At 42.6% G+C, this 13,701-nt stretch overlaps 1 protein-coding gene across 1 annotated transcript in view; it reads right to left on the bottom strand.

The window, feature by feature from the left end:
* Oseg2 (intraflagellar transport protein Oseg2) overlaps positions 1-13,701 on the bottom strand; it is a 560,852-nt gene that overhangs the window by 229,682 nt on the left and 317,469 nt on the right. Inside the window, exon 16 of the mRNA XM_071675913.1 lies at positions 13,142-13,344. Within this exon, the coding sequence (XP_071532014.1) occupies positions 13,142-13,344 (203 nt within the window). The remainder of the gene's footprint in view (positions 1-13,141; positions 13,345-13,701) is intronic.

Here is a 13,701-nt window from a genome sequence, read left to right as displayed (position 1 = left end):
TATGGGGTAAACCATGGAAAGCTGTGTAGGTATGTATATTTGCGTGTGTGGACGTATGTATATACATGTGTATGGGGGGTTTGGGCCATTTCTTTCGTCTGTTTCCTTGCGCTACCTCGCAAACGCGGGAGACAGCGACAAAGTATAAAAAAAAAAAAAAATAATAATATATATATATATATATATATATATATATATATATATATATATATTTTTGTTATTTGCTTTGTCGCTGTCTCACGCGTTAGCGAGGTAGCGCAAGGAAACAGACGAAAGAATGGCCCAACCCACACACATACACATGTATATACATACTTATCCACACACACAAATATACATACCTATACATCTCAATGTATACATTTATATATACACACAGACTTATACATATATACACATGTACATGATTCATACTGTCTGCCTTTAATCATTCCCATCGCCACCTCGCCACACATGGAATAACCAACGCCCTCCCCCCTCATGTGTGCGAGGTAGCCCTAGAAAAGACAACAAAGGCCCCATTCGTTCACACTCAGTCTCTAGCTGTCATATATATATATATTTATCATACTTTGTCACTGTCTCCCACTTTAGCAAGGTAGTGCAAGGAAACAGACGAAAGTATGGCCCAACCCACCCACACACACACATGTATATACATACACATCCATTCACATGCACATATACATACCTATACATCTCAACGTATACATATATATATACACACATAGACATATACATGTATACACATGTACATAATTCATAGTCTGCCCTTATTCATTCCCGTCACCACCATGCCACACATGAAAAGAACCCCTTCCACCTGCATGTGCGCAAGGTAGCACTAGGAAAAGACAACAAAGGCCACATTCATTCAAACTCAGTCTCTAGCTGTCATGTATAATGCACCAAAACCACAGCTCCCTTTCCACATCCAGGTCCCACACAACTTTCCATGGTTTACCCCAAACGCTTCACATGCCCTGGTTCAATCCATTGACAACACATTGACCCCAGTATACCACATTGTTCCAATTCACTCTATTCCTTGCATGCTTTTCACCCTTCTGCATGTTCAGGCCCCAATCGCTCAAAATCTTTTTTTCACTCCATCTTTTCACCTCCAATTTGGTTTCCCACTTCTCCTCGTTCCCTCCACCTCTGACACATATATTCTCTTGGTCAATCTTTCCTCACTCATTCTCTCCATGTGACCAAACCATCTCAAAACACCCTCTTCTGCTCTCTCAACCACACTCTTTTTATTACTACACATCTCTCTTAACCTTTCATTACTTAATCAATCAAACCACCTCACACCACATATTGTCCTCAAACATCTCATTTCCAGCACATCCACCCTCCTCCGCACAACTCTATCTATAGCCCACACCTCGCAACCATATAACATTGTCAGAACCACTATTCCTTCAAACATACCCATTTTTGCTTTCCGAGATAACATTCTCACATTTTTCAACGCTCCCAGAACTTTCGCCCCCTCCCCCACCCTATGACTCACTTCCGCTTCCATGGTTCCATCTGCTGCCGAATCCACTCCCAGATATCGAAAACAGTGTTTCTCTATTCCAGTTTACCTCCCAATTGACTTGTCCCTCAACCCTACTGTACCTAATAACCTTGCTCTTATTTACATTTACTCTCAGCTTTCTTGTTTCATACACTTTACCAAACTCAGTCACCAGTTTCTGCAGTTTCTCACTCGAATAAGCCACCAGCGCTGTATCATCAGCGAACAACAACTGTCTCACTTCCCAAGCCCTCTCATCCACAAAAGACTGCATTCTTGCCCCTCTCTCCAAAACTCTTGCATTCACCTCCCTAACAACCCCATCCATACACAAATTAAACAACCATGGAGACATCACACACCCCTGCCACAAACTGATATTCACTGAGAACCAATCACTTTCCTCTCTTCCTACTCGTACACATGCCTTACATCCTCGATGAAAACTTTTATTATACTTAGCCACTGTCTCCCGCGTTAGCAAGGTAGAGCAAGAAAACAGATGAAAGAATGGTGCAATCTACCCATATATACATCTATATACATAAACACCCACACAGGTACATATACATACCTATACATTTCAACGAATACATACATATATGCACATGTACATATTCATACTTGCTACCTTCATCCATTCTCACCGGCACCCCCCTCCCCCCGTGCGTGCATGAGGTAGTGCTAGGAAAAGACAACATAGGCCAGATTAGTTCACACTCAGTCTCTAGCTATCATCTGTAATGCACTAAAACCACAGCTCCCTTGCCACATCCAGGCCCCACAAAAGTTTCCATGGTTTACCCCAGATGCTTCACATGCCACATGCCCTGGTTCAATTCATTGACAGCACGTTGACCCTGGTATACCACATCATTCCAATTCACTCTATTCCTTGCATGCCTTTCACCCTCCTGTATGTTTGGGCCCCGATTGCTCAAAATCTTTTTCACTCCATCCTTCCATCTCTAATATGGTCTCCTGCTTCTCCTTGTTCCCTCAACCTCTAAAATATATATCTCCTTTGTCAATCTTTCCTCATTCATTCTCCTCATATGACCAAACCACTTCAATACACCCTCTTCTGCTCTCTCAACCACACTTTTATTACCACACATCTCTCATACCCTTTCATTACTTACTCGATCAAACTACCTCACACCACATATTGTCCACATACATTTCATTTCAACCACATCCACCCTCCTCCACACAACCCAATGTATAGCCCATGCCTCACAACCATATAACATTGTTGGAACCACTATTCCTTCAAACATACCCATTTTTGCACTCTGAGATAATGTTCTTGCCTTCCACACATTTTTCAACACTCCAAGAACTTTTGCCCCTCCCCCACACTGTGACTCACTTCTGCTTCCATGGTTCCATCCGCTGCCAAATCCACTCCCAATTATCTAAAACACTTCACTTCCTCCAGTTTTTCTCCATTCAAACTTACCTCCCAGTCGACTTGTCCCTCAACTCTACTGAACCTAATAACCTTGCTCTTATTCACATTTACTCTCAGCTTTCTTCTTTCACACACAACCAAACTCAGTCACCAGCTTCTGCAGTTTCTCACTCAAATCAGCCACAAGTGCTGTTTCATAAGCAAACACCTGACTCCTTTCCCTAGCCCTCTAATCCACAAAAGACTGCATACTTGCCTCTCTCTCCAAAACTCTTGCATTCACCTCCCTAACCACCCCATCCATAAACAAAATAAACGTCAATTGATACATCACGCACCGCTCCCGCAAGCTGACATTCAACGGGAACCAATCACTTTCTACTTGTACACATGCCTTACATTTTTCATAAAAAATTTTCATGGCTTCTAGCAACTTACCTACACTCAATACTCTTCATACCTTCCACAGAGCATCTCTTATCAATTCTATCATATGCCTTCTCCAGATCCATAAATGCTACACACAAATCCATCTGTTTTTCTAAATATTTCTCATATACATTCTTCAAAGCAAACACCTGATCCACACATCCTCTACCACTTCTGAAACCACACTGCTCTTCCTCAATCTGATGCTCTGAACATGCCTGTACCCTCTCAATCAATACCATCCCATTTTTTTTTTTTTTTTTTCTTTGTCGCTGTCTCCCGCGTTTGCGAGGTAGCGCAAGGAAACAGATGAAAGAAATGGCCCAACCCACCCCCATACACATGTATATACATACGTCCACACACGCAAAATATACATACCTACACAGCTTTCCATGGTTTACCCCAGACGCTTCACATGCCCCGATTCAATCCACTGACAGCACGTCAACCCCAGTATACCACATCGCTCCAATTCACTCTATTCCTTGCCCTCCTTTCACCCTCCTGCATGTTCAGGCCCCGATCACACAAAATCTTTTTCACTCCATCTTTCCACCTCCAATTTGGTCTCCCTCTTCTCGTTCCCTCCACCTCCGACACATATATCCTCTTGGTCAATCTTTCCTCACTCATTCTCTCCATGTGCCCAAACCATTTCAAAACACCCTCTTCTGCTCTCTCAACCACGCTCTTTTTATTTCCACACATCTCTCTTACCCTTACGTTACTTACTCGATCAAACCACCTCACACCACACATTGTCCTCAAACATCTCATTTCCAGCACATCCATCCTCCTGCACACAACTCTATCCATAGCCCACGCCTCGCAACCATACAACATTGTTGGAACCACTATTCCTTCAAACATACCCATTTTGGCTTTCCGAGATAATGTTCTCGACTTCCACACATTCTTCAACGCTCCCAGAATTTTCGCCCCCTCCCCCACCCTATGATCCACTTCCGCTTCCATGGTTCCATCCGCTGCCAGATCCACTCCCAGATATCTAAAACACTTCACTTCCTCCAGTTTTTCTCCATTCAAACTCACCTCCCAATTGACTTGACCCTCAACCCTACTGTACCTAATAACCTTGCTCTTATTCACATTTACTCTTAACTTTCTTCTTTCACACACTTTACCAAACTCAGTCACCAGCTTCTGCAGTTTCTCACATTAATCAGCCACCAGTGCTGTATCATCAGCGAACAACAACTGACTCACTTCCCAAGCTCTCTCATCCCCAACAGACTTCATACTTGCCCCTCTTTCCAAAACTCTTGCATTCACCTCCCTAACAACCCCATCCATAAACAAATTAAACAACCATGGAGACATCACACACCCCTGCCGCAAACCTACATTCACTGAGAACCAATCACTTTCCTCTCTTCCTACACGTACACATGCCTTACATCCTCGATAAAAACTTTTCACTGCTTCTAACAACTTGCCTCCCACACCATATATTCTTAATACCTTCCACAGAGCATCTCTATCAACTCTATCATATGCCTTCTCCAGATCCATAAATGCTACATACAAATCCATTTGCTTTTCTAAGTATTTCTCCCATACAATCTTCAAAGCAAACACCTGATCCACACACCCTCTACCACTTCTGAAACCACACTACTCTTCCCCAATCTGATGCTCTGTACATGCCTTCACCCTCTCAATCAATACCCTCCCATATAATTTACCAGGAATACTCAACAAACTTATACCTCTGTAATTTGAGCACTCACTCTTATCCCCTTTCCCTTTGTACAATGGCACTATGCACGCATTCCGCCAATCCTCAGGCACCTCACCGTGAGTCATACATACATTAAATAACCTTACCAACCAGTCAACAATACAGTCACCCCCTTTTTTAATAAATTCCACTGCAATACCATCCAAACCTGCTGCCTTGGTGGCTTTCATCTTCCGCAAAGCTTTTACTACCTCTTCTCTGTTTACCAAATCATTTTCCCTAACCCTCTCACTTTGCACACCAACTCGACCAAAACACCCTATATCTGACACTCTATCATCAAACACATTCAACAAACCTTCAAAATACTCACTCCATCTCCTTCTCACATCACCACTACTTGTTATCACCTCCCCATTTGCGCCCTTCACTGAAGTTCCCATTTGCTCCCTTGTCTTACGCACTTTATTTACCTCCTTCCAGAACATCTTTTTATTCTCCCTAAAATCTAATGATACTCTCTCACCCCAACTCTCATTTGCCCTTTCTTTCACCTCTTGCACCTTTCTCTTGACCTCCTGTCTCTTTCTTTTATACGTCTCCCACTCAACTGCATTTTTTCCCTGCAAAAATCGTCCAAATGCCTCTCTCTTCTCTTTCACTAATACTCTTACTTCTTCATCCCACCACTCACTACCCTTTCTAATCAACCCACCTCCCACTCTTCTCATGCCACAAGCATCTTTTGTGCAATCCATCACTGATTCCCTAAATACATCCCATTCCTCCCCCACTCCCCTTACTTCCATTGTTCTCACCTTTTTCCATTCTGTACTCAGTCTCTCCTGGTACTTCCTCACACAAGTCTCCTTCCCAAGCTCACTTACTCTCACCACCCTCTTCACCCCAACATTCACTCTTTTTTTCTGAAAACCCATACAAATCTTCACCTTAGCCTCCACAAGATAATGATCAGACATCCCTCCAGTTGCACCTCTCAGCACATTAACATCCAAAAGTCTCTCTTTCGCGCGCCTGTCAATTAACACGTAATCCAATAGCGCTCTCTGGCCATCTCTCCTACTTACATAAGTATACTTATGTATATCTCGCTTTTTAAACCAGGTATTCCCAATCATCAGTCCTTTTTCAGCACATAAATCTACAAGCTCTTCACCATTTCCATTTACAACACTGAACACCCCATGTATACCAATTATTCCCTCAACTGCCACATTACTCACCTTTGCATTCAAATCACCCATCACTATAACCTGGTCTCGTGCATCAAAACCACTAACACACTCATTCAGCTGCTCCCAAAACACTTGCCTCTCATGATCTTTCTTCTCATGCCCAGGTGCATATGCACCAATAATCACCCATCTCTCTCCATCAACTTTCAGTTTTACCCATATTAATCGAGAATTTACTTTCTTACATTCTATCACGTACTCCCACAACTCCTGTTTCAGGAGTACTGCTACTCCTTCCCTTGCTCTTGTCCTCTCACTAACCCCTGACTTTACTCCCAAGACATTCCCAAACCACTCTTCCGCTTCACCCTTGAGCTTCGTTTCACTCAGAGCCAAAACATCCAGGTTCCTTTCCTCAAACATACTACCTATCTCTCCTTTTTTCACATCTTGGTTACATCCACACACATTTAGGCACCCCAATCTGAGCCTTCGAGGAGTATAAGCACTCCCCGCGTGACTCCTTTTTCTGTTTCCCATTTTAGAAAGTTAAAAAAAATACAAGGAGGGGAGGATTTCTGGCACCCCGCTCCCATCCCCTCTAGTCGCTTTCTACGACACCCATATAATTTCCGAAAAATACTCAACAAACTTTTTTTTTTTTTTAATTTTTTTCATACTATTCGCCATTTCCCGCGATAGCGAGGTAGCGTTAAGAACAGAGGACTGGGCCTTTGAGGGAATATCCTCACCTGGCCCCCTTCTCTGTTCCTTCTTTTGGACAAAAAAAAAAAAAAAAAAAAAAGAGAGGGGAGGATTTCCAGCCACCCGCTCCCTTCCCTTTTAGTCGCCTTCTACGACACGCAGGGAATACGTGGGAAGTATTCTTTCTCCCCTATCCCCAGGGATAACTCAACAAACTTATACCTTAATAATCTGAACATTCACCTTTATCCCCTTTGCCTTTGTACAATGGCACTATGCATGAATTCCGCCAATCCTCAGGCACTTCACCACAAGCCATACATGCATTGAAAATCCTTACCAGCCAGTCAACAACAAAATCACCCACTTTTTTAATAAATTCCAATGCAAAACCATCCAAACCCAATGCCTTGCCAGCTGTCATCTTCGACAAAGCTTTCCCTACCTCTTCTCTGTTTACCAAATCATTCTCCCTGACCCTATTACTTCACACACCACCTCAACCAAAACACCTATATCAACCACTCTATCATCAACATTCAACAAACCTTCAAAATACTCACTCCATCTCCTTCTCACTTCATCACTACTTGTTATTACGTCCCTTTTAGCCCCCTTCACCAATGTTCCCATTTGTTCTCTTGTCTTATGCACTTTATTCATCCCCTTCCAAAACATCTTTTTATTCTCCCTAAAATTTAATGATACTCTCTCAACCAAACTCTCATTTCCCCTCATTTTTGCCTCATGCCTTTTGCCTCTTTCTCTTGACCTCTTTGCACTACATCCCTGCAAAAATCATCCAAACACCTCTCTCTTCTTTTTCACTAACAATCCTACCTCTTCATCCCACCACTCACTACCCTTTCTAATCTGTCCACTTCCCACCTGTCTCATGCCACAAGCATCTTTTGCGCAAGCCATCACTGCTTCCATAAATACATCCCATTCTTCCCTCACAGCCCTTACATCATTTGTTCTCATCCTTTTCCATTCTGTAATCAACCTCTCCTCGCACTTCCTCACACAAGTACCCTTCTGAAGCTTACTTACTCTCACCATGCTCTTCACCCCAACATTCTCTCTTCTTTTCTGAAAACCTCTACAAATCTTTACCTTAACCTCTAAAAGCTAATGATCAGACATCCCTCCAATTGTCCCTCTCAGCATATCAACATCCAAAAGTCTCTCTTTCACGTGCTTATCAATTAACACGTAATACAATAATGCTCTCTGGCCATCTCTCCTACTTACATACATATACTTATGTATATGTCTTTTTTTTAAACAATGTATTCCCAATCATACATATATATATATATATATATATATTTATTTTATTTATTTATTTTGCTTTGAAAGGCGTGCAAGGAATAGAGTGAATTGGAACGATGTGGTATACCGGGGTCGACATGCTGTCAATGGATTGAACCAGGGCATGTGAAGCGTCTGGGGTAAACCATGGAAAGTTCTGTGGGGCCTGGATGTGGAAAGGGAGCTATGGTTTCAGTGCATTAATGACAGCTAGAGAATGAGTGTGAACGAATGTGGCCTTTGTTGTCTTTTCCTAGCGCTACCTCGTGCACATGCGGGGGAAGGGGGTTTTCATTTCATGTGTGGCGGGGTGGCGATGGAACTGATTAAAGGTGTGTGTGGACGTGTATGTATATACATGTGTATGTGGGTGGGTTGGGCCATTCTTTCGTCTGTTTCCTTGTGCTACCTCGCTAGCGCTAGGAAAAGACTACAAAGGCCACATTCCCAAGCTCTCTCATCCACAACAGACTGCATACTTGCCCCTCTTTCCAAAACTCTTGCATTCACCTCCCTAACAATCCCATCCATAAACAAATTAAACAACCATGGAGACACCATGCACCCCTGACACAAACCAACATTCACTGAGAACCAATCACTTTCCTCTCTTCCTACACGTACACATGCCTTACATCCTCGATAAAAACTTTTCACTGCTTCTAACAACTTGCCTCCCACACCATATATTCTTAATAACATCCACAGAGCATCTCTATCAACTCTTATCATATGCATTCTCCAGATCCATAAATGCTACATACAAATTCATTTGTTTTTCTAAGTATTTCTCACATATATTCTTCAAAGCAAATGACTGATCCACGCATCCTCTAACACTTCTGAAACCACACTGCTCTTCCCCAATCTGATGCTCTGTACATGCCTTCACCCTCTCAATCAATACCCTATCATATAATTTCCCAGAAATACTCAACAAACGTATACCTCTGTAATTTGAGCACTCACTTTTATCTCCTTTGCCTTTGTACAATGACACTGTGTAAGCATTCCACCAATCCTCAGGCACCTCACCATGAGTCATACATACATTAAATATCCTTACCAACCAGTCAACAATACAGTCACCCCCGTTTTTAATAAATTCCACTGCAATATCATCCAAACCCGCTGGCTTGCCGGCTTTCATCTTCCGCAAAGCTTCTACTACCTCTTCTCTGTTTACCAAATCATTCTCCCTAACCCTCTCACTTTGCACACCACCTCAACCAAAACACCCTATATCTGCCACTCAATCATCAAACACATTCAACAAACCTTCAAAATGCTCACTCCATCTCCTCAATTCACCACTACTTGTTATCACCTCCCCATTAGCCCCCTTCACTGAAGCTCCCATTTGCTCCCTTGTCTTACGCACTTTATTTACCTCCTTCCAAAACATCTTTTTATTCTCCCTAAAATTTAATGATACTCTCTCACCCCAACTCTCATTTGCCCTCTTTTTCACCTCTTGCACCTTTCTCTAGTATGTTTGAGGAAAGGAACCTGGATGTTTTGGCTCTGAGTGAAACAATGCTCAAGGGTAAAGGGGAAGAGTGGTTTGGAATGTCTTGGGAGTAAAGTCAGGGTTTAGTGAGAGGACGAGAGCAAGGGAAGGAGTAGCACTACTCCTGAAACAGGAGTGGTGGGAGTATGTGACAGAGTGTAAGAAAGTAAACTCTAGATTGATAAGGGTAAAACTGAAAGTGGATGGAGAGAGATGGGTGATTATTGGTGCATATGCGCCTGGGAATGAGAAGAAAAATCATGAGAGGCAAGTGTTTTGGGAGCAGCTGAGTGAGTGTGTTAGTAGTTTCGATGCATGGGACCAGGTTATAGTGATGGGTGATTTGAATGCAAAGGTGAGTAATGTGGCAGTTGAGGGAATAATTGGTGTACATGGGGTGTTCAGTGTTGTAAATGGAAATGGTGAAAAGCTTCTAGATTCATGTGCTGAAAAATGATTGGTGATTGGGAATACCTGGTTTAAAAAGAGAGATATACATAAGTATATTTATGTAAGTAGGAGAGATGGCCAGAGAGCGTTATTGGATTACGTGTTAATTGATAGGCGTGTGAAAGAGAGACTTTTGGATGTTAATGTGCTGAGAAGTGCAACTGGAGGGATGTGTGATCATCGTGTGGAGGCGAAGGTGAAGATTTGTACAGGTTTCCAGAAATGAAGAGAGAATGTTGGGGTGAAAAGAGTAGTGAGAGTAAGTGAGCTTGGGAAGGAGACTTGGGTGAGGAAGTACCAGGAGAGACTGAGTACAGAATGGATAAAGGCGAGAACAAAGAACGAAAGGGGAGTGGGGGAGGAATGGGATGTATCTAGGGAAGTAGTGATGGGTTGCGCAAAAGATGCTTGTGGCATGAGAAGTGTGAGAGGTGGGCAGATTAGAAAGGGTAATGAGTGGTGGGATGAAGTAAAATTATTAGTGAAAGAAAAGAGAGAGGCATTTGGACGATTTTTGCAGGGAAATAATGCAAATGACTGGGAGATATATATAAGAAAGAGGCAGGAGGTAAAGAGAAAGGTGCAACAGATGAAAAAGAGGGCAAATGAGAGTTGGGGTGAGAGAGTATCATTAAATTTTAGGGAGAATAAAAAGATGTTTTGGAAGGAGGTAAATAAAATGCGTAAGACAAGGGAACAAATGGGAACTTCAGTGAAGGGGGCTAATGGGAAGGTGATAACAAGTAGTGGTGATGTGAGATGGAGATGGAGTGAGTATTTCGAAGGTTTGTTGAATGTGTTTGAGGATAGAGTGGCAGATATAGGGTGTTTTGGTCGAGGTGGTGCGCAAAGTGAGAGGGTTAGGGAAAATGATTTGGTAAAGAGAGAAGAGGTAGTAAAAGCTTTGCAGAAGATGAAAGCCAGCAAGGCAGCGGGTTTGGATGGTATTGCAGTGGAATTTATCAAAAACGGGGGTGACTGTATTTTTGACTGGCTGGTAAGGTTATTCAGTATATGTATGACTCAATGTGAGGTGCCTGAGGATTGGCGGAATGCGTGCATAGTGCCATTGTACAAAGGCAAAGGGGATAAAAGTGAGTGCTCAAATTACAGAGGTATATGTTTGTTGAGTATTCCTGGGAAATCATATGGGAGGGTATTGATTGACAGGGTGAAGGCATGTACAGTGCATCAGATTGGGGAAGAGCAGTGTGGTTTCTGAAGTGGTAGAGGATGTGTGGATCAGTCATTTGCTTTGAAAAATGTATCTGAGAAATACTTAGAAAAGCAAATGGATTTGTATGTAGCATTTATGGATCTGGAGAAGGCATATGATAGAGTTGATAGAGATGCTCTGTGGAAGGTATTAAGAATATATGGTGTGGGAGGCAAGTTGTTAGAAGCAGTGAAAAGTTTTTATCGAGGATGTAAGGCATGTGTACGTGTAGGAAGAGAGGAAAGTGATTGGTTCTCAGTAAATGTAGGTTTGCAGCAGGGGTGCATGATGTCTCCATGGTTGTTTAATTTGTTTATGGATGGGGTTGTTAGGGAGGTGAATGCAAGAGTTTTGGAAAGAGGGGCAAGTATGTTGTCTGTTTTGGATGAGAGAGCTTGGGAAGTGAGTCAGTTGCTGTTCGCTGATGATACAGCGCTGGTGGTTGATTTGTGTGAGAAACTACAGAAGCTGGTGACTGAGTTTGGTGAAAAGTGTGAAAGAAGAAAGCTGAGAGTAAATATTAATAACAGCAAGGTTATTAGGTACAGTATCGTTGAGGGTCAAGTCAATTGGGAGGTAAGTTTGAATGGAGAAAGACTGGAGGAAGTGAAAGGTTTTAGACATCTGGGAGTGGATTTGGCAGCGGATGGAACCATGGAAGCGGAAGTGAATCATAGGGTGGGGGAGGGGGTAAAAGTTCTGGGAGCGTTGAAGAATGTGTGGAAGTCGAGAACATTATCTCGGAAAGCAAAAATGGGTATGTTTGAAGGAAAAGTGGTTCCAACAATGTTATATAGTTGCGAGGCGTGGGCTATGGAAAGAGTTGTGAGCAGGAGGGTGGATGTGCTGGAAATGAGATGTTTGGGGATAATATGTGGTGTGGGGGTGGTATGATCTAGTAAGTAATAATAGGGTAACAGAGATGTGTGGTAATAAAAAGAGTGTGTATGAGAGAGCAGAAGAGGGTGTTTTGAAATGGTTTGGTCACATGGAGAGAATAAGTGAGAGATGATTGACCAAGAGGATATATGTGTCAGAGGTGGAGGGAATGAGGAGAAGTGGGAGACCAAATTGGAGGTGGAAAGATGGAGTGAAAAAGATTTTGAGTGATCATGGCCTGAACATGCAGGAGGGTGAAAGGCGTGCAAGGAATAGAGTGAATTGGAACGATGTGTATACTGGGGTTGACGTGCTGTCAATGGATTGAACCACGGCGTGTGAAGCGTCTGGGGTAAACCATGGAAAGTTCTGTGGGGCCTGGATGTGGAAAGGGTGCTGTGGTTTCGGTGCATTATTACATGACAGTTAGAGACTGAGTGTGAACGAATGTGGCTTTTGTTGTCTTTTCCTAGCACTACCTCGCGCACATGAGGGGGGGAGGGGTTGTTATTTCATGTGTGGTGGGATGGCGATGGGAATGAATAAAGGGAGACAGTATGAATTATGTACATAAGTATATATGTATATGTCTGTGTGTGTATATATATGTATACATCGAGATGTATAGGTATGTATATGTGCATGTGTGGACGTGTATGTACATACATGTGTATGTGGGTGGGTTGGGCCATTCTTTTGTCTGTTTCCTTGCACTACCTCGCTAATGCGGGAGACAGCAACAAAGCATAATAAATAAATAAATAAAATAAATGGAGCCTATAAACATCTCACCTGCAGGGAAAGCATGTCTTGCCAACTCCACAGCTCGAGAAAAAGCATGACCTTTACGATAACTTTCCAAAGCTTTTTGTGGTTGGCCAACCTTCTCATACAAGTCTCCAGCCTGCTCAAACAGTTCGGCTTTGAGCAAAGAAGTAGCAATTCGTGATACAAGTTCTGGATCCTCTCGCAATTCATCAACACTTGTAGCTAATCTGAAATATAAGTTTTATTTCATTAATCCTCAGGCACCTCACCATGAGTCATACATACATTAAATAACCTTACCAACCAGTCAACAATACAGTCACCCCCTTTTTAATAAATTCCACTGCAATACCATCCAAACCTGCTGCCTTGCCGGCTTTCATCTTCCGCAAAGCTTTCACTACCTCTTCTCTGTTTACCAAATCATTTTCCCTAACCCTCTCACTTTGCACACCACCTCGACCAAAACACCCTATATCTGCCACTCTATCATCAAACACATTCAACAAACCTTCAAAATACTCACTCCATCTCCTTCTCACATTGGCAGAATGCGTGCATAGTGCCATTGTACAAAGGCAAAG

Source organism: Panulirus ornatus, chromosome 21 (assembly GCF_036320965.1).
Source record: "Panulirus ornatus isolate Po-2019 chromosome 21, ASM3632096v1, whole genome shotgun sequence".
NCBI classification, from domain to species: domain Eukaryota; kingdom Metazoa; phylum Arthropoda; class Malacostraca; order Decapoda; family Palinuridae; genus Panulirus; species Panulirus ornatus.
Note: the sequence above shows the minus strand (reverse complement) of the source record. Positions and strands in the feature narration are given on the sequence as shown.